General features: G+C 47.3%; 1 protein-coding gene across 1 annotated transcript in view; it reads left to right on the top strand.

Moving 5' to 3' along the window:
• The window catches only part of OPHN1 (oligophrenin 1), a 702,970-nt gene that overhangs the window by 577,922 nt on the left and 97,059 nt on the right, over window positions 1–27,989 (top strand). The window contains exon 19 of the mRNA XM_086918347.1: window positions 24,531–24,678. Within this exon, the coding sequence (XP_086774473.1) occupies window positions 24,531–24,678 (148 nt within the window). The remainder of the gene's footprint in view (window positions 1–24,530; window positions 24,679–27,989) is intronic.

Genomic DNA, 27,989 nt, shown 5'->3' on the forward strand with positions numbered 1-27,989 from the left:
AGTGGTTCATACATAGAAGAGCCATATAAGGTAAGCAGAGATGAACTGAAAATAAAGGAGGGAAATAGTAATTCAAGACCAGGCAGTATTATAAGGAATATACCTGGGAGGGGTTTTTGCAACAGCATGCAATCTGTGGATGTAAACCTGTGTAAAGAAACAGTTTTTGATATCTGTTCTAAATGACAGTGAAATACTCACATCAGTGCAAAAAGCAAACCCAATGCTTGACACTGGAAGATGCAATGAGCTGCAGAGAGGGCTACTGTGGTGACGTGAGAGTTAGAAAGGGCGATTCTGAGTGACGTGAGGGATTTTATGGGTGCTGTGAGAGATAGAGAGGGCTACTGTTGGTGACGTGAGGGATAGGGCTACTGTGGTAGGCGTGTGGGATAGAGAGGGCTGCTGTGGGTGACGTGAGGGATAGAGAGAATGCTGCTGAGGGTGACGTGAGGGATAGAGAGGGCTGCTGTGGGTGACGTGAGGGATAGGGATGGCTACTGTGGGTGACGTGAGGGATAGAGAGGGTTACTGTGGGTGACTTGAGGGATAGAGAGGGCTACTGTGGGTGACGTGAGGGATAGAGAGGGCTGCTGTGGGTGACGTGAGGGATCGAGAGGGCTGCTGTGGGTGACGTGAGGGATAGAGAGGGCTGCTGTGGGTGACGTGAGGGATCGAGAGGGCTGCTGTGGGTGACGTGAGGGATCGAGAGGGCTGCTGTGGGTGACGTGAGGGATCGAGAGGGCTGCTGTGGGTGACGTGAGGGATCGAGAGGGCTGCTGTGGGTGACGTGAGGGATCGAGAGGGCTGCTGTGGGTGACGTGAGGGATCGAGAGGGCTGCTGTGGGTGACGTGAGGGATAGGGATGGCTACTGTGGGTGACGTGAGGGATATAGAGGGCTGCTGTGGGTGACATTATGGATAGAGAGGGCTACTGTGGGTGACGTGAGGCTAGAGAGGGATATTATGGGTGATGTGAGGGATAGAGAGAGCTACTGTGGGTGACGTGAGGGATAGAGAGGGTTACTGTGGGTGATGTGAGGGATAGAGAGGGCTACTGTGGGTGACATTATGGATAGAGAGGGCTACTGTGGGTGACGTGAGGGATAGAGAGGGCTACTGTGGGTGATGTGAGGGATAGAGTGCTACTGTGGGTGACGTGAGGGATAGAGAGGGCTACTGTGGGTGATGTGAGGGATAGAGTGCTACTGTGGGTGACGTGAGGGATAGAGAGGGCTACTGTGGTTGATGTGAGGGATAGAGAGGGTTACTGTGGGTGACTTGAGGGATAGAGGGCAACTGTGGGTGATGTGAGGGATAGAGAGGGCTACTGTGGGCTACTTGAGGGATAGAGGGCTACTGTGGGTGATGTGAGGGATAGAGAGGGCTACTGTGGGTGACATGAGGGATAGAGAGGGCTACGGTGGGTGACTTGAGGGATAGAGGGCAACTGTGGGTGACGTGAGGGATAGAGAGGGCTACTGTGGGTGACATGAGGGATAGAGAGGGCTACGGTGGGTGACTTGAGGGATAGAGAGGGCTACTGTGGGTGACATGAGGGATAGAGAGGGCTACGATGGGTGACTTGAGGGATAGAGAGGGCTACTGTGGGTGACATGAGGGATAGAGAGGGCTACGGTGGGTGACTTGAGGGATAGAGAGGGCTACTGTGGATGACGTGAGGGATAAACAGGTCTACTGTGGTAGGCGTGTGGGCTAGGGAGGGCAACTGTTGGTGACCCGAGGGATTGACAGGGCTACTGTGGGTGACGTGAGGGATAGAGAGGGCTGCTGTGGGTGACGTGAGGGATAGGGATGGCTACTGTGGGTGACGTGAGGGATAGAGAGGGCTACTGTGGGTGACGTGAGGGATAGAGAGGGCTGCTGTGGGTGACGTGAGGGATAGAGAGTGTTACTGTGGGTGACGTGAGGGCTAGAGAGGGATATTATGGGTGATGTGAGGGATAGAGAGAGCTACTGTTGGTGACGTGAGGGATAGAGAGGGTTACTGTGGGTGACGTGAGGGATAGAGAGGGCTGCTGTGGGTGACGTGAGGGATAGAGAGTGTTACTGTGGGTGACGTGAGGGCTAGAGAGGGATAGAGAGAGCTACTGTGGGTGACGTGAGGGATAGAGAGGGTTACTGTGGGTGATGTGAGGGATAGAGAGGGCTACTGTGGGTGACATTATGGATAGCGAGGGCTACTGTGAGTGACGTGAGGGATAGAGAGAGCTACTGTGGGTGGTGCAAGGGCTAGAGAGGGCTACTGTGGGTGATGTGAGGGATAGAGAGGGCTACTGTGGTTGATGTGAGGGATAGAGAGGGCTACTGTGGGTGACGTGAGGGATAGAGAGGGTTACTGTGGGTGACTTGAGGGATAGAGGGCAACTGTGGGTGATGTGAGGGATAGAGAGGGCTACTGTGGGCTACTTGAGGGATAGAGGGCTACTGTGGGTGACGTGTGGGTTAGAGAGGGCTACTGTGAGTGATGTGAGGGATAGAGAGGGCTACTGTGGGTGACATTATGGATAGCGAGGGCTACTGTGGGTGGTGCAAGGGATAGAGAGGGCTACTGTGGGTGACATGAGGGATAGAGAGGGCTACGGTGGGTGACTTGAGGGATAGTGAGGGCTACTGTGGATGACGTGAGGGATAAACAGGTCTACTGTGGGTGACGTGAGGGATAGAGAGGGCTACTGTTGGTGACATAAGGGCTGGAGAGGGATATTATGGGTGATGTGAGGGATAGAGAGGGCTACTGTTGGTGACGTGAGGGATAGGGAGGGCAACTGTGGGTGACCCGAGGGATAGACAGAGCTACTGTGGGTGACGTGAGGGATAGAGAGGGCTGCTGTGGGTGACGTGAGGGATAGGAATGGTTGCTGTGGGTGACGTGAGGGGTAGAGAGGGCTGCTGGGGGTGACGTGAGGGATAGAGAGGGTTACTGTGGGTGACGTGAGGCTAGAGAGGGATATTATGGGTGATGTGAGGGATAGAGAGAGCTACTGTGGGTGACGTGAGGGATAGGGCTACTGTGGGTGACGTGTGGGTTAGAGAGGGCTACTGTGTGTGATGTGAGGGATAGAGAGGGCTACTGTGGGTGACATCATGGATAGCGAGGGCTACTGTGGGGGGTGCAAGGGATAGAGAGGGCTACTGTGGTGACATGAGGGATCGAGAAGGCTACTGTGGGTGACGTGAGTGATAGAGAGGGCTACTGTGGGTGACGTGTGGGATAGAGAGGGCTACTATGTGTGGCACGAGGGATAGAGAGGGTTACTGTGGGTGACTTGAGGGATAGAGAGCAACTGTGGGTGACGTGAAGGATAGAGAGGGTTACTGTGGGTGACTTGAGGGATAGAGGGCAACTGTGGGTGACGTGAGGGATAGAGAGGGCTACTGTGGGTGACATGAGGGATAGAGAGGGCTACGATGGGTGACTTGAGGGATAGAGAGGGCTACTGTGGATGACGTGAGGGATAAACAGGTCTACTGTGGTAGGCGTGTGGGATAGAGAGGGCAACTGTTGGTGACCCGAGGGATTGACAGGGCTACTGTGGGTGACGTGAGGGATAGAGAGGGCTGCTGTGGGTGACGTGAGGGATAGGGATGGCTACTGTGGGTGACTTGAGGGATAGAGAGGGCTGCTGTGGGTGACGTGAGGGATAGAGAGTGTTACTGTGGGTGACGTGAGGGATAGAGAGGGCTGCTGTGGGTGACGTGAGGGATAGAGAGGGCTACTGTGGGTGACATTATGGATAGCGAGGGCTACTGTGGGTGACGTGAGGGATAGAGAGAGCTACTGTGGGTGGTGCAAGGGCTAGAGAGGGCTACTGTGGGTGATGTGAGGGATAGAGAGGGCTACTGTGGTTGATGTGAGGGATAGAGAGGGCTACTGTGGGTGACGTGAGGGATAGAGAGGGTTACTGTGGGTGACTTGAGGGATAGAGGGCAACTGTGGGTGATGTGAGGGATAGAGAGGGCTACTGTGGGCTACTTGAGGGATAGAGGGCTACTGTGGGTGACGTGAGGGATAGAGAGGGCTACTGTGGGTGACATGAGGGATAGAGAGGGCTACGGTGGGTGACTTGAGGGATAGAGGGCAACTGTGGGTGACGTGAGGGATAGAGAGGGCTACTGTGGATGACATGAGGGATAGAGAGGGCTACGGTGGGTGACTTGAGGGATAGAGAGGGCTACTGTGGATGACGTGAGGGATAAACAGGTCTACTGTGGGTGACGTGAGGGATAGAGAGGGCTACTGTTGGTGACATAAGGGCTGGAGAGGGATATTATGGGTGATGTGAGGGATAGAGAGGGCTACTGTTGGTGACGTGAGGGATAGGGAGGGCAACTGTGGGTGACCCGAGGGATAGACAGAGCTACTGTGGGTGACGTGAGGGATAGAGAGGGCTGCTGTGGGTGACGTGAGGGATAGGAATGGTTGCTGTGGGTGACGTGAGGGATAGAGAGGGCTGCTGTGGGTGACGTGAGGGATAGAGAGGGTTACTCTGGGTGACGTGAGGCTAGAGAGGGATATTATGGGTGATGTGAGGGATAGAGAGAGCTACTGTGGGTGACGTGAGGGATAGGGCTACTGTGGGTGATGTGTGGGTTAGAGAGGGCTACTGTGTGTGATGTGAGGGATAGAGAGGGCTACTCTGGGTGACATTATGGATAGCGAGGGCTACTGTGGGGGGTGCAAGGGATAGAGAGGGCTACTGTGGTGACATGAGGGATCGAGAAGGCTACTGTGGGTGACGTGAGTGATAGAGAGGGCTACTGTGGGTGACGTGTGGGATAGAGAGGGCTACTATGTGTGGCACGAGGGATAGAGAGGGTTACTGTGGGTGACTTGAGGGATAGAGAGCAACTGTGGGTGACGTGAAGGATAGAGAGGGTTACTGTGGGTGACTTGAGGTATAGAGGGCAACTGTGGGTGACGTGAGGGATAGAGAGGGCTACTGTTGGTGACATAAGGGCTGGAGAGGGATATTATGGGTGAAGTGAGGGATAGAGAGGGCTACTGTTGGTGACGTGAGGGATAGGGAGGGCAACTGTGGGTGACCCGAGGGATAGACAGGGCTACTGTGGGTGACGTGAGGGATAGAGAGGGCTGCTGTGGGTGACGTGAGGGATAGGAATGGCTACTGTGGGTGACGTGAGGGATAGAGAGGGCTACTGTGGGTGACGTGAGGGATAGAGAGGGCAGCTGTGGGTGATGTGAAGGATAGAGAGGGTTACTGTGGGTGACGTGAGGGCTAGAGAGGGATATTATGGGTGATGTGAGGGATAGAGAGAGCTACTGTGGGTGACGTGAGGGATAGGGCTACTGTGGGTGATGTGTGGGTTAGAGAGGGCTACTGTGTGTGATGTGAGGGATAGAGAGGGCTACTCTGGGTGACATTATGGATAGCGAGGGCTACTGTGGGGGGTGCAAGGGATAGAGAGGGCTACTGTGGTGACATGAGGGATCGAGAAGGCTACTGTGGGTGACGTGAGTGATAGAGAGGGCTACTGTGGGTGACGTGTGGGATAGAGAGGGCTACTATGTGTGGCACGAGGGATAGAGAGGGTTACTGTGGGTGACTTGAGGGATAGAGAGCAACTGTGGGTGACGTGAAGGATAGAGAGGGTTACTGTGGGTGACTTGAGGTATAGAGGGCAACTGTGGGTGACGTGAGGGATAGAGAGGGCTACTGTTGGTGACATAAGGGCTGGAGAGGGATATTATGGGTGAAGTGAGGGATAGAGAGGGCTACTGTTGGTGACGTGAGGGATAGGGAGGGCAACTGTGGGTGACCCGAGGGATAGACAGGGCTACTGTGGGTGACGTGAGGGATAGAGAGGGCTGCTGTGGGTGACGTGAGGGATAGGAATGGCTACTGTGGGTGACGTGAGGGATAGAGAGGGCTACTGTGGGTGACGTGAGGGATAGAGAGGGCAGCTGTGGGTGATGTGAAGGATAGAGAGGGTTACTGTGGGTGACGTGAGGGCTAGAGAGGGATATTATGGGTGATGTGAGGGATAGAGAGAGCTACTGTGGGTGACGTGAGGGATAGGGCTACTGTGGGTGACGTGTGGGTTAGAGAGGGCTACTGTGAGTGATGTGAGGGATAGAGAGGGCTACTGTGGGTGACATTATGGATAGCGAGGGCTACTGTGGGTGGTGCAAGGGATAGAGAGGGCTACTGTGGGTGACGTGAGGGATCGAGAAGGCTACTGTGGGTGACGTGAGTGATAGAGAGGGCTACTGTGGGTGACGTGAGGGATAGAGAGGGCTACTATGTGTGGCGCGAGGGATAGAGAGGGCTACTGTGGGTGACGTGAGGGATAGAGAGGGTTACTGTGGGTGACTTGAGGGATAGAGAGCAACTGTGGGTGACGTGAGGGATAGAGAGGGTTACTGTGGGTGACTTGAGGAATAGAGGGCAACTGTGGGTGACGTGAGGGATAGAGAGGGCTACTGTGGGTGACGTGAGGGATAGGAATGGCTACAGTGGATGACTTGAGGGATAGAGGGCAACTGTGGGTGGCATGAGGGATAGAGAGGGCTACTCTGTGTGATGTGAGGGATAGACAGGGCAACTGTGGGTGACGTGAGGGATAGAGAGGGATAATATGGGCGACGGGAGGGATAGAGAGGGCTGCTGTGGGTGACATGAGGGCTAGAGAGGGCTACACTGGGTGAAGTGAGGGATAGAGAGGGCTTCTGTGGGTGACAAGAGGGATCTAGAGGGCTACTGTAGGTGACGAGAGGAATCGAGAGGGCTACTGTGGGTGACGTGAGGGATAGAGAGTGCTACTGTGGGTGACGTGAGGGATAGAGAGGGCGACTGTGGGTGACTTGAGGGATAGAGAGTGCTACTGTGGGTGACGTGAGGGATAGAGAGGGCTACTGTGGGTGACGTGAGGGCTAGAGAGGGATATTATGTGTGATGTGAGGGATAGAGAGGGCTGCTGTGGTTGACGTGAGGGATAGAGAGGGCGACTGTGGGTGACAAGAGGGATCTAGAGGGCTACTGTAGGTGACGAGAGGAATCGAGAGGGCTACTGTGGGTGACGTGAGGGATAGAGAGTGCTACTGTGGGTGACGTGAGGGATAGAGAGGGCGACTGTGGGTGACTTGAGGGATAGAGAGTGCTACTGTGGGTGACGTGAGGGATAGAGAGGGCTACTGTGGGTGACGTGAGGGCTAGAGAGGGATATTATGTGTGATGTGAGGGATAGAGAGGGCTGCTGTGGTTGACGTGAGGGATAGAGAGGGCTACTGTGGGTGACGTGAGGGATAGAGAGGGCTCCTGTGGGTGACGTGAGGGATAGAGGGGGCTGCTGTGGTTGACGTGAGGGATTGAGCGGGCTGCTGTGGTTGACATGAGGGATTGAGAAGGCTACTGTGGGTGACGTGAGGGAAAGAGAGGGCTACCAGGAGACATGATGTGCGGCAGATAGGGCTACTGTGGGCGAAAGCAGGGTTTGGAGGGAGTCTGTGGATGACATCAGCAGCATAAAAAAAGTATGAGAACTGTCATCCTGAATACAATGGAGGGGTCAGTGGTGTAAAATATGATGAATACACCTGAAATGAGAAATAAATGCAAGATAAACTAATATGCGGGAAGCAATATTGCTCTGGTAAGAAAGCACAGTTAGGTCATATGATTGTGCAATATGATGTGTAGAACAATATGGACACTGATAGGAATTCTACCCTGATTGGTGCACTGGCGAATGGTGACTTGTGTTTTTTATACAGGCATCATGCGCCCCTCCCGACCCCCCCCCCCCCCCCCCCCCCCTGCCGACCCCCCTACCCCTCCAACCCGGGCCGAAAGCTCTGAAAGCTAAATATATAGGTCAGTTAAAAACGTATTATGAACTCACTATAAGGCTAACACATAATGTGCAAATCTGACACTCTAGTGTTTACAGCGCTTTCAAAGGTATGCTTTTAACACCTTGCGTGCTGGTGACGGAACCACTACATCACCAGCCACGGACGTGCTGTGCTGGTGACGGAGTGGTTCCTTCACGGCCCGGCCGCCGCGCCTGCGCGGTATCAATTTTGCGCCTGCGCGGCGCGTTCTATTGAGCTGGCGGGCCGTGACAGAACCACTCCGTCAGAAGCACAGCGCGCCCGTGGTTCGTGACGGAGTGGTTCCTTCACGAGCATGGCGGCGCCGCGCGGCCCCTCCTACCCCCAGCGCCGCAACGGAATTACTTCCGCAGTCAAGGGGTTAATAATACTCACTCACACAGTGCCTAGTGCGACCCTGTGCTGGACTGTTAACATTACAGTACCTCTCAAATAAAGACGAGCATTTGCAATGCAAACGGTGTCGCATTTGTGAAAGTTAGAGCTATTGGCATTATAAATAAAAATGTTTTTTACTTATCATTTTTGTTTGCAGTGAAGTAACGTAACAGGTAAAGCAGCAGACTCTGGAACTGGTGAACTAAGCCCAAGTTTCGTGATTGATTAACCAACTGTGCTTCATGTAATTGTTTTGTTTTGGTTTTAATCAACAGGTATTGCGCAAAAGGTTCCTAAAACCCCAAAAATGATTAAAGAAGCAAAACAGTGACAGTGAAGTCACTCACTCGCCGGTTAGGAAGAACGGGGCCTGCAGAGGGACATTTATAGGGGGTAATGTGGTATGTGCTTTGTAACATGTCACAATGGGTGCACTTTGCGACAGGACACCAACTACACGAGGGGCGCGTGCACTATATATCTGTTGGATGAGAGGGCTGCCATTCATTGACGTGCTGAGAGTGCACTGTGTGTCATACGTGAGGGCGACACTCACTGCAGGGCAGGGAACAGTGAAATGAGGGAGGAGGAGGGCACATAATGCACTTCAATGACCTCCTGTTTGAAATTAAACAAGGGGCACCACTCCTGTTAGATAGAGCATGCGCTGTCTATTAGGCTCCAACTAAAAAGGTATCATTAATTTTGGTACTGGCATTTGTACCCAAAGGTAAGAAGAGTTGAAAAATCACCATGGTGCTAATAACATTAGCACCAGGTAAACAGGGTGTTTTTTACGCAATGAGGAACTGTGATAGTAATAGAGGTAACAACATAAAGCAGTTCTTGCACCCCATTTGTGGGTGTTATTGCTCCTTGAACAGTATGGTACAAGGACAGTTAACACCTGCTCCAAACTAGTTGTAACTGACTGTGCAAACACAGAAGCAAATGCAATTTGCACTGAGCTTCTGACGGGAGCATGTGTTAGAATGGGTGCAAACCCATTTGCACACGTTTTACACAAAATTATGTAAACTGGGTTAGAAAAATACTCAAATATCTTGATATTGACAAAGGTGCCCTTCTGTAACACTATTGAGATTAATTTTAGCTTTGTAGTCAAGTATTGTACTAGATTTATTCACAATTCTATTAGATTTTACCGAGGGTACCTGCAGATGACATATGGGGCAGAGTGGGGGCTGCTGTGGGAGTGAGGGGGAGAGGGTCCCTGACGATGACATATGGGGCAGAGTGGGTGCAGCTGTGGGGGGATGAGGGGTAGAGGGTACCTGCTGATGAAATATCGGGCAGAGTGGGGGCTGCTGTGGGGGTGAGGGGGAGAGTGTACCTGCAGATGACATATGGGGCAGATTGGGGGTGTAGTGTAGTTCCTATATCCCTGATAGGCTCTGCGCATTGGAATAATATACACTATAGTTTTGACATAGGACTTAGGTCAGTATGACTCTATCGAGTACATCAAATGTAATTACTTGTGTGTGCCAGCTAACTTAGAGGTCACTAGAAACTTCTCGAATAAACAAGAAGGGATTCGTTTCTGACAACCGCATAAACATGACAACTTTGTTTCCTTTAGAATCGGAACAGTCTCAGAATCGTCGAAACAATAGATAACAGTTTCACTCAGTCAATCGTGCATGATTCGTTTCTACAGAGTTCACACATAAATAGATAGACGAGTGTTTCAATAAAAAGGGTTTATTGAACAGTCTTATTTCTCGTAAGACAGAATCCGAAGTATAATACGTACACCATTAGCAGAAAGGTAAAATAATACTGCAATAGCATGGTTTGTAGCTATGACATATATTCATAAAAATACATACATAAATAACACAGGCTAAAATGTGAATACTCACCTGGTGCTTCTAGCTAGTTCTACCCCAGTGTACCTAACCAATGTGTAGGACAAGGTAAGAAGTAGGTGCTGTTTGTCTATAGTCTAGTTGGGCTATAGTTTAGATTGGTGTTGCCAAGATTTGGCAAAAGTCCCTCTAGGTTCTAGTCCGCTCCATACCTTAGAATGAGTGAGGTTGGAATCTCTTTCCGGGTCTCGATCTCTAACACCCTGCAAGGGGAGTCAGAAACATTGGCGCTGGATTCTCTGCGAGGAGGATGACAGCGTCTGGTCAGTGCGTCAGGCGGGGACTCGACTTCCTTCCGAACTTGCCGCGGCGAGCCGTGTCGTGCAAGTATGCAGACGAACCGTTGGTTTGCCATGGCAAGTGAAGGTATATTTACACCTTGAAGGTGTTTAGGAATGCCAGTATTAACGAAAAAGTCGGGCAGAGGAACGTCATGAATGAACCCCTAAGAAATAGATGTTCATGCATAATAAATGAGTTCTTGAAGAAATCAATAATCCAAGCAAGGGGAAGTCCTAAAGGCTTAAGAGTCTGGTTTCCCAAGAACTCGTTGTGACGTGGATGGACGGATGTTGGTGGCCATTCCTGTATTTGGTTAGCATGGATAATGCCTAAATAAGGGTAGGATTTCTGTGCCTAAATATGGGCAACGCGAATTGTGCCTATATAAGGGCATAAATCGGGAAACCTATATACGGTATCTAAATTGAAACACAACAGGGGCTGCTGTGGGGGTGAATGAGAGAGGGTACCTGCAGATGACATATGGTGCAGAGTGGGGGCTGCTGTGGGGGTGAAGGAGGGAGGGTACCTGCAGATGACATATGGTGCAGAGTGGGGGCAGCTGTGAGGGTTTGAGGGGAAGTGGGTACCTGCAGATGACATATGGGGCAGAGTGGGGGCTGCTGTTGGGGTTGAAGGGGAGAGGGTACCTGCAGATGACATATGGTGCAGAGTGGGGGCAGCTGTGGGGGATTGAGGGGAAGAGGATACCTGCAGATGACATATGGGGCAGAGTGGGGGCAGCTGTGGGGGATTGAGGGGAAGAGGATACCTGCAGATGACATATGTGGCAGAGTGGGGGCTGCTGTTTGGGATGAAGGGGAGAGGGTACCTGCAGATGACATATGGTGCAGAGTGGGGGCAGCTGTGGGGGGGGGTGTGGGGGAGAGGGTACCTGCAGATGACATATGGGGCAGAGTGGGGGCAGCTGTGGGTGACAAAATATGAGGTGTGAGTGGCCGGAATTAGGAGGGTGGGTGACAGAGAGAGGACTTATGCTGACAACAGGAGATACATAGGGGTGGGGCTGCTTTGGGTGACATGGGGGGGGTCAAGGGATACCAGCAGTTGTTACAAGGGCAGAGAAGACAACGAACTGAGTGGGTGACATAATGGATAGAGGGTTGTCGCTGTGTGTGAGATGGGGGTACAGAGAGGATCACCCATAGGTGAGTGCGGGAGAGGGGTAGGGTAGGGTTATTTTGTGGGCCGCATAAGCTGCAGATCGCTCACCGGAACAAAGTGCACGAACTTGAGTAACCCGCTGTGTTCTAGGGGTCTGCCAGACATTGAGAATATGTAAATATCCACGAGGACCGCTCTACCATTGGATGCTGGTGGGCACCGCCCTCTGAGGGGTTTTACAGGTCACTCCATTTCAAACAGGAACAATTCGGTTTAAAGCAGTGCAAGCAAGTCTTCAGTCGTGCATGAGAAGTTGTCTTCTGAGTTACAGCGCAGACGTGGTCTGGTGGCTAAACTGGTGACCTTTGAACCTTGTAGCCTGGTTGACACTTGACCAAGAAATGTGAGGTTTTGAGTACATAATTAGTGCACTGCAGCCTCAGATTTTAAATAATATTGCACATATGTAAACATAGAACAAAATGTACACACATGTAATGTAAGAGCCAACTCTATTACCCACTGTCCACCATGACATGTTTGCGTGCGTTCTGTACTTCAGTGTATCCTGGACCCAACACACATCAAGTTATATTCAATATTTCCTGTTTGAGATGCTTCTGCTACAGTAACTATATATTCTTTTAGCCTGGTCCCGCTACATCAGAGACCTAAAATGAAATTAATAATACATGTAAAAAAACATAGAGGGCCCTTTAAGCGCTCTTAGCAGTCATAAGATGTCTGAAAATGGGGTTGCGAGGACGTCTTGCTAGCCACGTAGTCATCTGCAACTGTGGATTTGATAGGATTCTGTAAACTGGGCAGTAAATGCTCAAATCCTGGCCTTTTAGACGCAACATGGAGTCCTGTGCTTCCCTGCACACTTCCAGGACACCTTTATTGCGTGACTTGAGCGGGACTGTTGGGGCAGCCTCCATGTCAGTCCCGCCAGAACAGTATGGCTGCAGCAGGACTGGATGAATGCCGAGCTTTGGTTACAGGTTGGCATGCCCATGAACCTCTTCGTGAGATTAGTCTTGCCACAAGTTGTGCTGCCGAGTGGGCATTCCACAAGGCACCTGACACTGTTGGAGTTGTATTAGGCTGCCATGGCTCTCAAGCCTGGATTCAGATGTGATGGAGACAGAACTTTCCCGGGCTCAAGGTTTGGTATAACAGCCTGTACTGCAGCTATTGAACAATTCATTGAATTATTGTGTATGTGTCAGTTGTGTCTAGGGGTGTAGATGTGTGTAGTATGCTGTGTCTTTCTTTACCCTGTCCTCCTTGCGCTATGTACACGGTGTGAATGTTGATGTGTGTGTGCAGGTGTCTAGAGCAGACTGTTACAGTTCTACATACATCTGTGTAGGCGGAGCTGTGTGTGGTAGAGAGAGCATCATGGAAGAGGCAGCGCATAGCTCTGATCCTTGTTGCACAATGTTGTATTAAAGCGTTTTCCCCTTTGTTTGCTTCCATCTTCAGTATCGCCTCCACCTCCCTCTTTAGTCATCAGATAGTGGGCGGTGACTCGTAAGCCTGCCCATCACACAGACCCTTTTTATCTTACCATGGTAAGCATCCCTTGATGGCCCCTCCCAAGGTCTCCTGCCAGGAGAGTAGCCTTCAGACTCCTTCCTGTCAATGCGGCTTGTCACTGGACTTTTAGACCTGGCAGACCCGGTTCTGCTTTGGAAGAAGTCAGCCATGTTTTGTTGTTAAGTCATGCTATGTCAGATTGTTCCGCGCTGCCTTATATGCTCATGTGTGTTACTTATATCACGCACGTTATGAACCGAAGTGTCCTTAACCTGAAACAGGCTGGCTGTGGGGATGCCGTCAAACATTACTCAGTCTTACTTCTAATAGGATGCTGTGCGCCTGTGTTGTTATGCGGCTCCCTTGCCCAAGCACTCTGTAACCCAACAAGTCACTCCTCTTTCAGTGAGTACAGATACATCGTCATCTTCTTGAAACACCACATCACAAATGAAACACTTTTCTACGTCCATTTTCATTGTATCTCATAGCAACTCGCAAGAATCTGTAACACATAAATGAAACATTTTTGATTAACAAAAAAACAAACAATAACAGCAAAGTTACAAAACAAAACACAAACAATAGCAAACTTTTTATTTCAAAAGTTAATTGTAATATTTACGTTCCTTCACACTTTGTCATATAAGTCAACGAAAAAATTATACAAACTTTGTCTATCTGACATATTCCACGATCATTCGATATTATGGTCATCAGAAACAATTTTTGATGTTATTTTTTACTTTCCCGTCCCTAAAAACATATAAAATGATACCACACATATAAACAGGTATACACTATATCTGCAATAATGGGCAGCCATTTTGAAAAATCTGCCATAATGGATTAACGCGTCATGATAGAGTGGTAGACTTTTCACCATCGTTTTCTACGGAAAATGTTCAATAACAATCCACTCACAGAAATTGTATTGCAATTAGTTCTCGGTTAGCCCATTTTTTAAACTAATTTGACTAGACTATATGGCTTGTGAGGCCTTGTTTCCTGTGTTTTCCATCACGTTTTCTGCCCCCGTACATTATGAGACCTCTCTCAGGGACATTTTTGGAGGACAGTACTAGAATACTGTGCGCTGCTCGGCAATAATGGGAGGTAGATTCTTTTAGGATTTTTTTTCCTAAAGCACAAAAACGTCATCAACTCGATACATGGGTGCATAGTCTACAACAGATCTGTATCAGAAAAAAACCCACTGCTGTTACCTAAATGTGGATAGGAAGTTATGTCATAAGTTTCAGTATCCACATCAAAGCACAGGGCACTGGGCAGCAGCACCACTCCCCCAGCCCACTGGCATCACAGCTGTTCATCATAGAACGATGGATTTAGCCCAGATCTCTTGACTAGGGGTGAGAGTAAAAAAAGTTTCAGCGCTCCGTCCATCATCTTATTGTGTTTAGTATCCACATCAAAACACAGGGCACTGGGCAGCAGCACCACTCCCATAGCCCACTGGCATCACAGCCTTTATTCATATGAAACAAAACCCTATATTTAGTTATATAATATTTCAGGCAACTTTGATAGGTAACTTTGGAAAATTAGAGTATGTTTTCATTATTACAGAGTATCTGGTTATTCTTTTTAGTTATTATTATAAATGGATTTAAGAAGTTGTTTTGTTGGAGAAAGTGGTTTAAGGTATCAGTGTGCCTTTGTCTGCCAGTCATCCTTTCCTCCAAGTACAACAGTAGTGAATCCCTTTAGTAGACCTATGCAATATGGTGCCCTTGTCGCTCTTCTCTGCCAAGAAAGCAGGATGGCTGGGGGGCTTTGAGTGGCACCTACAGCATCAAATGCACATGTTTTACCTTTGGGACCTAGGGAGTTCTGAGACGTATTTCAACACTGAAGGAAAGGGACGGTGGGTGGATATAAGGCGCCCATCTCGGAGGGGTTCTGTGGAGCATGAACTGCGTTACAAGGTGCTGATCAAAATTACTTGGGATCCCAACTGTTGGTACAGTTTTAGAGGCGTTCATATAAATATTAATTTTGTAAATGTTAAAATGTCAGCGATTTAAATTTTTTTTTATTTCAGTGTAATTATTTGAAATATGTATACTTTAGTATTTGAAAATTGTGTATTTACACTCTGCCTTTATATTAGAGTCATCCATTGGAACGCTACTCCTGGTGTGAGATAGTCGCACTGTCACTCTTTTGTATCTACCACCCAACAAACTTTCATGTGTTATCTGAAGCAAAAAGTGGTTTAAAATAGAAGCTTGCTTCATTCACAAAACAAAATGACACAGCTGAGTAGGGTATTCCCAGGTAGTTTATCTATTGATGGATCATGTACAGTTCTTACCTGTCACCTAAGGCTCCTTCTCAGTGCTAGGTGGTGTTAACCTTAGATTCAATACTTTCCAAGAAACGTACTCCGCTGTGATGGTTGAGGAGAAAATTGATCCCCGAGAGGGTCCAGAAGACCCATAAACAGATGAGAGCTGAGCCTGTCTGGACTTTAAAGATCTTTATGAAGAATGTTGCCTAGTCCTTAAGATGGACGAGGAAGTGGCAATGGAGAGGTCTTCAGGTCTTTAGGACATTTCAGAAAATTCAGTTTAGCTCAGGGGATGGAGTGATTGACCAAAGGCATGCTAAGGCCCTCATCTTCACCTTGAGTCTCATGAACTTTGTCCTTGTCAATAACTAGTTTGAGTCCTCTCTGGATAGTCAATCAGCCATTGCAAGAAGGCCCTGGACTGGAAGAGTCTCTTAGGCAGGCAGCAGTGCTAAAGGTTATTTGACGGGCGACAATAGGGATTGTGATGAGAAAAATATGGAGCTCCTGCGGTGGATGGTTGTGGAGTACCAACAGAGCCAGGGGTGATGCTTTCAATGGTGCAGCAGGTGCAGTGCAACTCTGATTATTGCTGTATTTGTTTTTTCAAACAGTAGCTTGGAGGCCCATTCTCTTCATTGTACCAGGGACCATGACACACTGGCTATGTTGCTGGACCGAGCCTTGTGAATGAGACGAGCATGCGTTTCAATGGCAGAGGACTGAGTAAGGAAAGAGGACTATCAATAAAAACAATAATTAGCATAGCATAGCGGTCAGAAAGTAGGACATATGGCCTAATTTAGAGTTTGGATGAGGGGATGTCCAGTCCGCCATATTACTAGTGTCATAGGCTATAAAGAACGTGTACTATGGGGTAGGAGACATCCGCTACGTTTATGACAAGCATCCTGTCCGTCAGACCCTAGGTAAGGCCTATAGTGGGTATGATGACTTTCGTAGCTTGAATGAGAGATCTGAGTCTGGGTTGGCCTCGACAGTAACAGTCGGCGAGCAATGCTCGAGTTCAACAAACAGCTGAGTACTGTTCCAGTACAGGGATAAATGTGTTGGATCATACAGCATACGCGCTGCATGCGTTGTATACACAGTAACAGAGCAGACAGCACAACACTCCATGTAAATGTTTCACAAATGGCAAGTCCAGAAATCATGCCTGAAATGCCCTTGAAAAACAAGCAGTGTTGTTGCCAGACTCACTCTTGTCAGATTGCCACTGGTGATATTTGCTGGCCTCCACTAAACTCTTCTCCTTTGAAGTGCCGCTCTGAGGATAACAGGAGTCCTGCCAGAAACCCGCTAGAGAGCAGGCAACAATGTGCTCCTGGACATTTGCAGTCTGAGGTCACACAGTGTCCCGTGCACCACTGGGTTTAGCAGCCTAGCATCGGTCTAGGGTGACAGAGCCGCGTGTGGGACACAGGCCCCAAAAGCCCAGATTGGGGATTTAGGCGACACAGCAGATAGTGGGATTGCAGACACCACTGTGGACCGTTGGAGGCATAGGGCTACTCACATTGTAGAGTGAGAGAATCTAAAGTAGGGTGCAAGGTGCCACGGTGTGGGAGTAGGGTGCTGCTACTAAAGGGGGCAGGGACATGGTCAAGTGTGAGACTGGGGTGACACATCAGAAAGTGCTGCAGGGGGTGCCACAGCTTATGGCAAGACTGTTTTACTGTGGACTGGAGTGAGAGACAGGGTTACACATCCTAGAACAGTACTGTGGGGAAAGGCACTAGGGTGCGGCTGGGAGATACAACCTAGAGTGATGCTGGGAGCAGTACAGGGTAAGATGGGGCTGGTGCGCACTAACCCCGGATTTGGAGTTGGGGTGATGGGTTCTGGAGCTGTGTGTCATAAGAGGGGCTCGGATTACTAAACCCAGTGTAGAAAGGGGATGGTATAATGTCTAGAGTGGGGTTATGGGTGACTCGGTTTAGGTTGACACTGGGGTAGTATGGCCTTTAGAGAAGCACAGGGTACACAGTCTAGAAATGTACTTTGGTGACATGTTCTAGGGTGTTGCTAGTCGATGCAGCCTAGAGTGAACGGAGCTCAGGGTGACAGTGTGGCTACGGTGGCAGAGTTTGAGGCTGCTATGCTCAGTTTAGGTTTGGGAGTATATAACTAGAGCAGGATTGCAGTGACTCAACATAGTCATGATGGGGATGACGCTACCTATAGAGGCTTGGGATTTGCTCAGCGTAGAGTTGGGCTTTTGGTAACTAAGCCTAGAGTTGAAGTAGAGTGAATAGGCAGCCTAGAGTGGGGCTAGGGAGGACAGAGTCTAGAGTGCTGATAGTGTAGTGTGATACTGAGCAGATCTAGGGTTGAGTTGGTGCAGACAAAATTGGGACACAGAGTACTATATTCAGAAGTGGCAGTAAGAGAACACTGTGTTGTGGGATTGGTGTTTGCATAATGTGAATTATGACTGGCGTACGTAGTATGAAGTGAAGCGTGGGGTTCTGCAGACAAGTTTCAGAGCTACACACTCCTTTATTGTATAGACCTGAAATTATGTCACACAACTTATATTGGTCTTGTTGGTAATGTTGCCTTGGAAGACTCTGGAAAGCAGACCCTGTACATTCAGCCTGGGAGTGGCACAGCACAGGCTTGCGATGAAGGTTACACAGCATAGAGTGACATTGGTTGCAACGCTGCTTTGGATTGGACTGGGGACTGGTTGCACATAGCATAACATTGTAGTGTACGTCCCCTGCTAGCAGCGTCATGTACATACAACATAGCCTACTTACAATGGAACTGGGCGCACGCACACTGGAGCATGCCACAATGGCATGTGGTGTGTTGGCCCTGGATGTGGACTGCCAGCGTTCATCCTACAGCAGGGCTAAGAATACAAAGCCTTAGAAACAATAACCCATATGAGTGGGGCTGCACCGTCTAAAGCGGGAGTGGAGTATACACAGCCTTGTTGAACCTGGGAGTTGCACTTGTACATCCTAGAGACGCCCAAAGGAGAGTGAGTTTTCCGGTTCTGCAGCCTGGGCTGGGACTGGGAGCAACTAGGATTTAGACCTGGATTCGGATTTAGGATTACTCAACCAGGATTGTCTTTGGGAGTTACATAGGCAGTAGTGGGACTGGGAGATACACAGCCAGTATGGGACTGGGAATTACACCTGACTTGGGACTGGGAGTTAGACAGTGACCAGAAGTTACACCTGGATTTGGGATTACTCAACCAGGATTGGGATTTGGGATTACTCAATCAGGATTGCAATTTGGGATTACTCAGCCGGGATTGGAGCTGGGAGTTACACAGCCGGGATTGGGACTAGGAGTTACACATTGGAACTGCCAAATGAAAAACCTGCAGTGGCACCCATAGTGACTCATGGTAAAGTCAGTCATGGATTTGCACAGTTTACTTAGGAACTGCGGAGTAGATACTGGGGATAGTACTGACCGGCCTCTATAGCCCTGACCAGACATTTACAAATGCAGCTACAGTGCCATCGAACCTGGGGGCTGTACAGCCTAGAGTGAGAGGTGGTTTCACCATTAAAGCGGATAAAGGGCTACTATATCCTACAGTGCGCCCTGGTATTTGCATAGCGGAGAACTGGACTAAACATTACAGATGTCAGAGGTGTACAGTGGACTATGCAGCCTAGAATACAAGGGAGGTTACACAAATTTGTAAAGAAATTGTAGGATCTAACAGCCTACAGCGGGCATGGAGAAATTGAATGGGATTATATTGCATTCTGTTGTACAGTCCTGAGAGGTACTTAGAATAACACATACTGGGGCTTGACCTCCTGCACATATTCTACTGTGGAATGGCAAAAATGGTGGGTTTATGTAGTACGGAGCAGATTAAGAGGTTATGCGTATTTGTAAAGCGTTCTAAAACCCACGAGGATATACTGGTGCTGATCACCTGTGTGTGCCTAGATCTGCCCATGGTGGGTTGGTTAAATGAAAAGCCAGGTCTTCAGCTTCGTGTGGAATTTGAGAAGAGAGGAGGAGGCTCTGATGTGGACTGAGAGGTCGTTCCACACTTCAGGAGCGATGTAAGAGAACGCCCGTCCTCCTGATCTTGTTCTGTGTATGTGTGTGATGTGTGCGAGGAGGAGTCCTGCAGAGCGGAGGTGTCTGGGAGGTTGGAGGAAGATGATGCGACTGTTCAGGTAGGTGCGGCCTGAGTTGTGTAGTGCCTTGAATGTATGTGATGAGTTTGAATTGAGTACGTTTGTGGATCTGGAGCCAGTGGAGCGCCCTGAGGCGTGGTGTGATGTGAGTTCTGCATGGGAGGTTGAGGATGACTCTGGCTGCTGAGTTCTGGATAGTGTGTAGTCTTCTAGTGAGTTGTTTAGTGATCCCGGCATGGATGGTGATAGCGAGATGACAGGACCGGGCTGTCCTCTGCTTTAACCCCTTCGCTGCTGGCCCGTTTCCGCCGCTGTGCGGTAAACAAAAGAACAGGGGCGGGCCATGACGAACCCCAGCTGTCATCAGCACACGAGCACCGTAGTGCATGACGGCTGGGGTTCGTCATCAGCATACAAGGGGTTAATAAGGTCAGCGGATGACGGTGCAACCGCTACGCCCATCTCTGGACAATAATCTAATTTAACATAAAACAACAGGACAGACTAGATCAGCCATTCTTCTGATGCATCTAATGACACAGCAAATCAAGTTAGAAAAAAAGTGCTCCTTAAGCTTTTTTGTGTATTTGCACTACAAAATGTGTGTTTTAGGCATTTGAAACTGGTTTATTACTAACATTCTTTTTCTTCTAATAAGAACCAAACACCATCTGCTTTTTCACGACCTGTAAAATAATATAAACAAGCATATGCTTTCATCTGTAGTATTAACACCTTAGCAGCTATGGAACGTCCAGCTCCAGTGCTGAACGTTCCATTGCGCAGGTGCAGTTGGAACGTCCAACGGCCGACGGCAGCACTCCCGAGGTAGTGGTGCTGTCGGCCGCTGGACTAGGCGCAGCACTTATGAGGTTAACACCAATAGACACTGCTCAAAGCTTATCCTTGTAAATAGTAATTAACAGAGGTATTTCCTGACTGTAAAGTTGCTGTACTGAATTAAGTTAGGCTCAGACCCTCTGCTCTGCGAAGAGCGAACTACCACCAGCTAAGGACTCCAGGGCTTTGAGCGGTGGAGATTCTCACTGGTGGGGAATCTCCAGCATTGGGATTTCACATGCATAAACGGTGGTGGGTACATGGTCCCTTATTGCACTGGGGATACCCGTCTCACTACCGATCAGCCCCACGCCTTCATTATACCAGCTCTGTTTGCCAGCTTGGTTGCAGGGCCGTATACAGAGTGGTGGACCGCATACATCCTTGAGGAGAGGGCACAAAAGCCCCCCACCAATCAGATACATCTTTTGACCAGCAGTTCTATGGAGTGCTAGACAGATATGGTTGGGTGGGTGACCACACAGTCTACACAGACCTTTTGTTCACCTGATTGTGCAGATACTGATTACTTTTTAGAACCACTTAATCCCTTCCCCCAGGCATCTCCATCCAGCAGAGTACAAATAATCTCTGCCCAAGTGGGCAGAATTTTTTGGGTGTGCCCTATTATATCTAGTTGTACACGTCTGAAAACTGAGAGAATCTTCTCTATAGTAAAATGGCGCCAATTTCAAATTGTTTTGGCAACCTGGTATTTTTGTATAGCCTTACTCATTAATTAAAGTTAGCCGTTCCCATCTTCATGACAAACCACACTTTGTGATTTTGCTGAAGAGGTGCAGTCATTACGGGTTAAGAGTATTATGGAAGACATAACAGTGGAGTAGTAGATTCCACCTGGGATGAAAGGTACCATCTTGTACGCAAAGAACTGGGGATCCCCGCCTCTTATTTGCAAGTTTGAGATGTTCAATATTTAATACATTCTGAAATCCTTTTCAGAAGGGAATTGTTTTACGTCAGTGCTTTCAGGATAACCCTTTAATTATCCATATTTGCAATTGTCTCAAATTTGTAGCAGGAGGAGAAACATTTTAATTCATTTTTCTGCCATTTTGTCTTTGCCAAGACTCTAGTGGTTGTAGTGATGCATATTTTTTTTATTATTTATTTATTTATTAACAGTTTTCAATAGCGCGGACATGACCCATGGGTATCAGAGCGCTTAACATCATATGGTATAGGTTACAGAACAGTGTACATAAAGCCTTGAGAGATGCAGATTAAATAGTGTCGTTTTCGACCTAGTAACTAAAGGCTAATATCGGGATATCAGCAACGTGTAGGTGTTGATTAAGACCTGAGTTAACAATGTTCTGAGGTATTATTCAAGTGGTTCACTCGCATCCTCTATTTGGTTTAAGGTTATAAAGTCCATGATAAGTATTCGGTTACGTTTAACTTGTTTATGGGAGGAACTTGCTCATAAAAAAGTTCTTGATTTCTTTCTTGAATATTTTTGTGTTTCTAACTCTTTTAATGTTAGCAGGGAGGGAGTTCCAAATCCTGGGAGCTACGCCTGAGAATGTCCTATCATAAGTTTTTTTCTTCTTGAAGATAGGTGGTTTCAGGAGCAGATAATTGGCACTCCTGACAGGTCTGTTTCTTCCTGTGATTTCTATTTTGTGGGCGAGATATTTAGGTGTGTTGTGATGAATCGCTTTATGGGTGATACATGCCATTTTCATCTGTACTCTGGCCTCGTACGGTTGCCAGTTTAAGGCCTTCAGGTGAGGTTTGATGTGGTCAAATTTCCTTGATCCTGTAATAAGTCTTGCCGCAGCATTGAGGCAGGCTTTTAAGGGTGCAGGTGAAATTTTTGGAAGGCCGGCAAGTGTAGTACAACCACATTCGATCCTAGATATAACCAGCGATTGCACTGCTAGTTTTAGGTCTGTCTCCGTTAAAAAAGATTTCATCTTTCTCAAATAGTTCAGGTGGAAACGGGCATTTTTTGCCATAGAGTTAATGTGGGTTTTCATATCCAGGTTCTCGTCCAGTGTTATTCCAAGGGATTTCGCCAAATCCACTAACGTTGGGATGCAGTTTAATGCTGTAATCCTTTTGGACCATTCTTTGACTAAGGATTGATTTTTTTGAGGTGAGATGAGTAAGAATTCGGTTTTGTTAGCGTTAAGCTTGAGATGATTGTTAGTTAACCAATTCAGCAATGTTTTGAGGGCATCATTCATTGTAGTTATGTCTTCCAGGCTAGTGATCTTGATGTAGAGTTGCGTATCATCTGCATACATGTGATAGGATATTTTTGATTTTCGTAATATTTCTGTAAGAGATTCGATGTATAAGTTAAACAGAGAAGGAGATAAGGTGGATCCTTGTGGTACTCCGATTGTGTTTGGGCAAGGTGGCGATAGTGTTTGGTTTACTAGGAATCTCTGTGTTCTGTTCTTTAAAAATGATTGGAACCATTTTAGAACCGTGCCGGACATTCCCATCCTGTCGTGGAGTCTGTTCAGTAATTTTTCGTGGTTGACTGTGTCAAATGCAGCTGACAAGTCTAGTAGGATGAGTAGACAAGATTGATTTCGATCAAGAGCTTGTAGTGCATCATCGACAATGTGAAGGATTGCTGTTTCCGTGCTATGATTCGCTCTGAATCCTGATTGGCAGTCATCAAGTAATGAGTAGTTGTCGATATGTTTACTCAACTGATTCTGTACACACTTCTCTATGAGTTTGGGGAGAAAAGGGATGTTGGTTACTGGTCGATAGTTGTTTGGATCTGATGGGTCCACTGGGGTTTTTTGATGATCGGGACTACTTGTCCCGTCTTCAGGCTTTCTGGCAGGCACCCCTGTGTGAGTGATGCGTTTATGATGTCTGTCCAAATTGGAATCATATTGTGGCTAATTTCTTTCAGGCATTTCGCTGGAATAGAGTTGTTAAAATGGTTATTTGGTTTTGTGGATGTCATTGTTTTAGTAATGTCATTCTGGTCTAATAATTTGAAAGCGTTCCAGGGTGCATTGTTTTTGGTCATCCTATTCATATCGTTTGGGTTGGATGGTGATGTAGGCTTGTTGTCTTTGATGTTATCTGCGGCGGTCTCAAGCTCTTCTTCCAACTTATTGGCTTTGTTAATGAAGAAGGTAGCCTGATCTGTCATATTCTGTTGGACCACTGCTATTTTTGTTGTTATATGTATTTTGTGTTCTCTCTGATTTATTCTCACTTAATGATGATTTTTCTATTTCGTCTATGGCTCCAGGTTGAGGGTTATTCGATGGGTTATTTGTTTGTACCGGTTCCTGTAGTTCTCTGGTTGGAGTAATATTTATAGTGTTGTTTTCGTCTTTGCTTAGGTTGTCTGTTGGCGTTGTCTGGGGTTGTGTTTGAGTGGCTTGTCGGTCTCTAGTTAATGAGCTACTTGTAGAGGGATTGTCGGGAATGACGGGGTTGTCTTCTGAGCTGCCTTGGTGAAGGAGTGGGTTTGAGTTCTCTACATTTCTTTTTAGGGTAGAGAAGATGTAGTCGAATTTTTCATAATATTCAAACCCACATATCTTGAACTTTCTGAGATATTCTGCACCAAATCTGCCTGAGGACAACCCTCTGAAATTGAGAGCTTGAAGGCTGTTGACTCAGCGCAACATTAGATTTAACCCCTTCGATGCTCATGACGAGCTCAGTTCGTCATGAACAATGGGATTTACAGATAGCTCAGCACAGGAGGGGAATACCATCAGCAGCGATGGTGTTAAGTATGGCAAGAATCATGTTTGTGGGAAAGCGAGCAGCAGCAAAGGGTAAAGTTTTGGAGAAGTTGATATCCTGATGAATTGAGTAGCCAAAAAAAACCTGCAGTGTGTGGTTCGAAGGGGTGGATAGCAAAGATCTGCAGAACTCCTGGTTTATTATTATTTATCAGGCATGACTTCCACTTGGAGGCATGGACACTTGCAAGGAACACCAGACTCTGCATTTGCACAGTATCGTCCTTTAAAGGGTCTGGCACTGCAATAACATATATTGTGGCACTGAGTGAAATGGACATTGGGGCAGCATGTGATGGAAGGTTGCCCTTATGAAATGTTTGCAGGGTCACTGACTTACCCAAGAAGGACTGTTCAGTTCTCAATGTTCTTGTCTTACAGATCTTCTCTGGCCCACCTGAAGAAACTGGTGTCCCCCGAGTGCCCCCTCCCAGAGTGGCACATCGTACGCACGTTCCCATCAGCATCTCCAAGCGTCCGGCCAGGCAACGACCCCCTGTTGTCAGGTACTCCGTGAACGAGAATGAAGGTAGGTCCCGACTTTAGGGGTTGCGTTTGGGCGTGGCAGAGGGTGGGTGAGATTTGAGTAAGAAGCCAACTGGTTCAGTTGCTTGTCTTATGTCAAAGAGATCTGGCCTCCAATTTTGCTTTGCAGTTATGGGCCACAAATTCAAAATATATGTAATGTATATATTTATGTTTATAATGTGTGAATGAATGTGCTATCTAGAAGTATCCAATGAGGTGTCTGCCTTTTGACCTTATCACAGCCTGGTTTCAGTAGTTTTGTTTCTCCCAGACTGGACCCACTGAATTACACAGAACCTCAGCTCCCATTATGAGTGGCCTCATAATTCCGATGGGGCCAGTAAGAGCATTAGGCCTGGGTGGTAAATTCCATTCCGTTTGCGGAATTTGGGTAATTTCACGTTCTGCAGAGAACGCAAAATTGCCCAAAATTCTGCGTTCCGCGACTTCGCAAAATTTTATGCTTGTTCGCGTTCTAAAAACGCGTGTTCGCAAGATATTTCCCCCCGAGCACGCAAACAGCGATTGTGAACAGGAAAAAAGCATTGTGAACAAGCAATTCCGCGTGTTCGCAGAATTTCTGGGTGTTCACTGAGATTTCTTCCCGTTTCGCAGAGATTTGCGTAATGCGATTACGCAAATTCCGCCCACCCCTAAAGAGCATCGGGATTACAGGATCCCTATGAGCGCGTTGGATCTGTTTAGTTTCACTGGGTGAATTTGGCTGCTAAAAGCAGCTGGAATGTCTGGGTAAAAATGAGGAATTACCCAGGGAATCAGATCGGAATTATTGATAATTCCTCATTTCTCAGTGGAGCCACAGAGTTTCACCTTAATCCTGGATAATTGTGCCTTCTGGTGTTCCCAGTAGGGCTAGTATTTCTAACTCTGAGTTGTAAGGTCACATTTAGTGGGACTTAATATGGACCACTCATAATGAGGGGCTTTGTGTTTGAGATGTCAGTGGTGCAATTAAATCTTCTCTCTAAGCGCTGTACTGATAGGTGCATGCTTAGACTCCACAACGCGGGAGATAGTGGTTCTCAAAACCCCAAAATAAAATAAACCTAAAAAAACTTTTAAAATGGAATGGTTTAGCGACCTTGCTCCCTTTTCTAACAACAACAAAAATTGTGCTTCATGCTTAAATCAATAGCATCACCCATCCGTGTAATGCAGGTGACCCTACGTTATGCCTTGAACAATATTATGCATTTGAAAAAATTACCTTTTCAAATAGGGTAAGTCTTATGTTTGTAAATCAGTTAATATTCCATTGTTCCGACAGATCTTGAAATTTCACTTTCATTTTTATTTTGTATCACCTGCCCAAAATACTGCAAACATTACTAATGTTACTTCTCTCTCACACCTTTTCACAACCAAGCTGATCTCCAGGTGTTGCTGAATTGACAACCATTCGATAATGTATGATTTCTGGATGCTCACGTTGGAGGACCCCGTTCCATGGGTGCTCCTACACAGCCTTATCTACGCTTCGTATCCGGAGGACGGTGGCGGCTCCACATTGAGTTCACAATGCTTTGCAGCGATTCTCTTATGCTTTTTCTTGACATCTTCTCATTCTCCAACAGAGCAGCTCCTCTTTCTGACAGCGCTAGTTCCATGTCTACACCTGTGCTTAGGGTGACGACAGCCTCCTCTCTGATTGCCTCCGCCTTAGTCATACGCTACTGGGGAAGGCCTTGTTTCACAGGAAGATTTTGTAGTTTGGATAATCTGACACCATTGTGCTCCTCCACCCTGATGATGTTGATACATGGATCTCTGCCCAAAAATAATGGACCTAAAAATCAAGGATCTCGACCATGTGCTTCAATAAAGGAAACACCGTGACTAGTGTTACAGACTCAAGGGGGGTATTATGTTTCTTCAAGAAACAAACATTGGTTCTTCCAAAGCACTGCTGTTAAGGGGAAGGGGAGGGTGTGATGATGACTTCACTTGTTCAGGGGAAACTTAGAAACGAAACAGCATCATCATATTAATTTATAAGCGATCAGACCCTTTGGGAATTATGTCACAGGTGGACATTGGAGGCAGGTGGTAGTTTAGTAGACTTCAGAGTGATGACCTAGACATCTACAACACTGATATTTATGCACAAAACAACTAGCAGCCCCCCGCATAATGCCAATATCATCTTCAGAGGAGGTCTTAATCTCCTGATTGATGCCGTAATTGACAGGAAATCAAAATGTAAATATCCCTACTAGAAAGCCCTCAAATGAATGTACAGCCTGTGCAATACACACACGTTGGAAGATGCTTGGAGTGGTCATTACCCTCCCGGAAGAGAATTTACATTCCTTTCTTTTACTTCCTCCACCAAAGTTATTCACGTATCGATTATCTCCTCATTGATGGTTCCTATTTATATAAAATCTCATCTTCATCATTCCAGCCAATCATTTTCTCTGGCCGCACATATATGTTGGTGGTCATGAAGGTTGGTCTTAGAAAATGGTGGTGTATGAAGCTGGAACTATTAGAAACATGAACAGATTTAAGGAGGCTAAGAGAGACAGTCCACCTGTTCCTTAAGGACAACGTGAACATTTGGAGATTTCCTGTCAATATGTGGGTCGCATGCAAGGCCATGTTACGTGACATTAAGGCCAACCATTATCAGTTAATGAAAATCTTGATTTTCTGGCCAAACAAATTAAATTATTTGAATCTTAACATTGGTAAACTAAAAACATAATTTACCTTAAAAACGTTAGATATCTGAAATAAAAATACAATAAAATATTAAGTAAAGGAAGCATGCATGGTGCCAAGAATTAAAAGTAATAAAAAACTTTGCAATTTTAATACAGCAGGGAAAATGGTAGCAGCCTACTTAAACTGTAAAAAAAAGGCCTCTAGTCTCTGCCATCAAAGACATATTAGGCACCCTACACTTGATTAGCAAACTAATTGCAAACTCTTTCAAAGAATACTATTCCTCAACCATATGCAACAAACAACTAAACCACATCAGAAAAGGACTTGGTTTTCCTTAAGAAAATCGAGGTTAACACTCTCTTAGCTGGAGATTTGCTTATCCAACCTATTTAAAGAACCAAAATGTTAACTGCAATGGCAGCAATACCCAGTGGCAAAGCCTCCGGCCCAGATACATCTACAATGGCTTTTTCCAAATCATCGATCACGGATGCAATCATTTCAGTACTAGATATGCTAATGCAGCACTTACGAGTCGGTAACGCTTGTCTGGTCCTGTGGTAGAAACTACTATACAGGTAATTCCTAAAAAGGGCAAAGATCATACTCTACCGAAAAATG

Source organism: Lissotriton vulgaris, chromosome 4_1, assembly GCF_964263255.1.
Source record: "Lissotriton vulgaris chromosome 4_1, aLisVul1.2, whole genome shotgun sequence".
Taxonomy (NCBI): Eukaryota; Metazoa; Chordata; class Amphibia; order Caudata; family Salamandridae; genus Lissotriton; species Lissotriton vulgaris.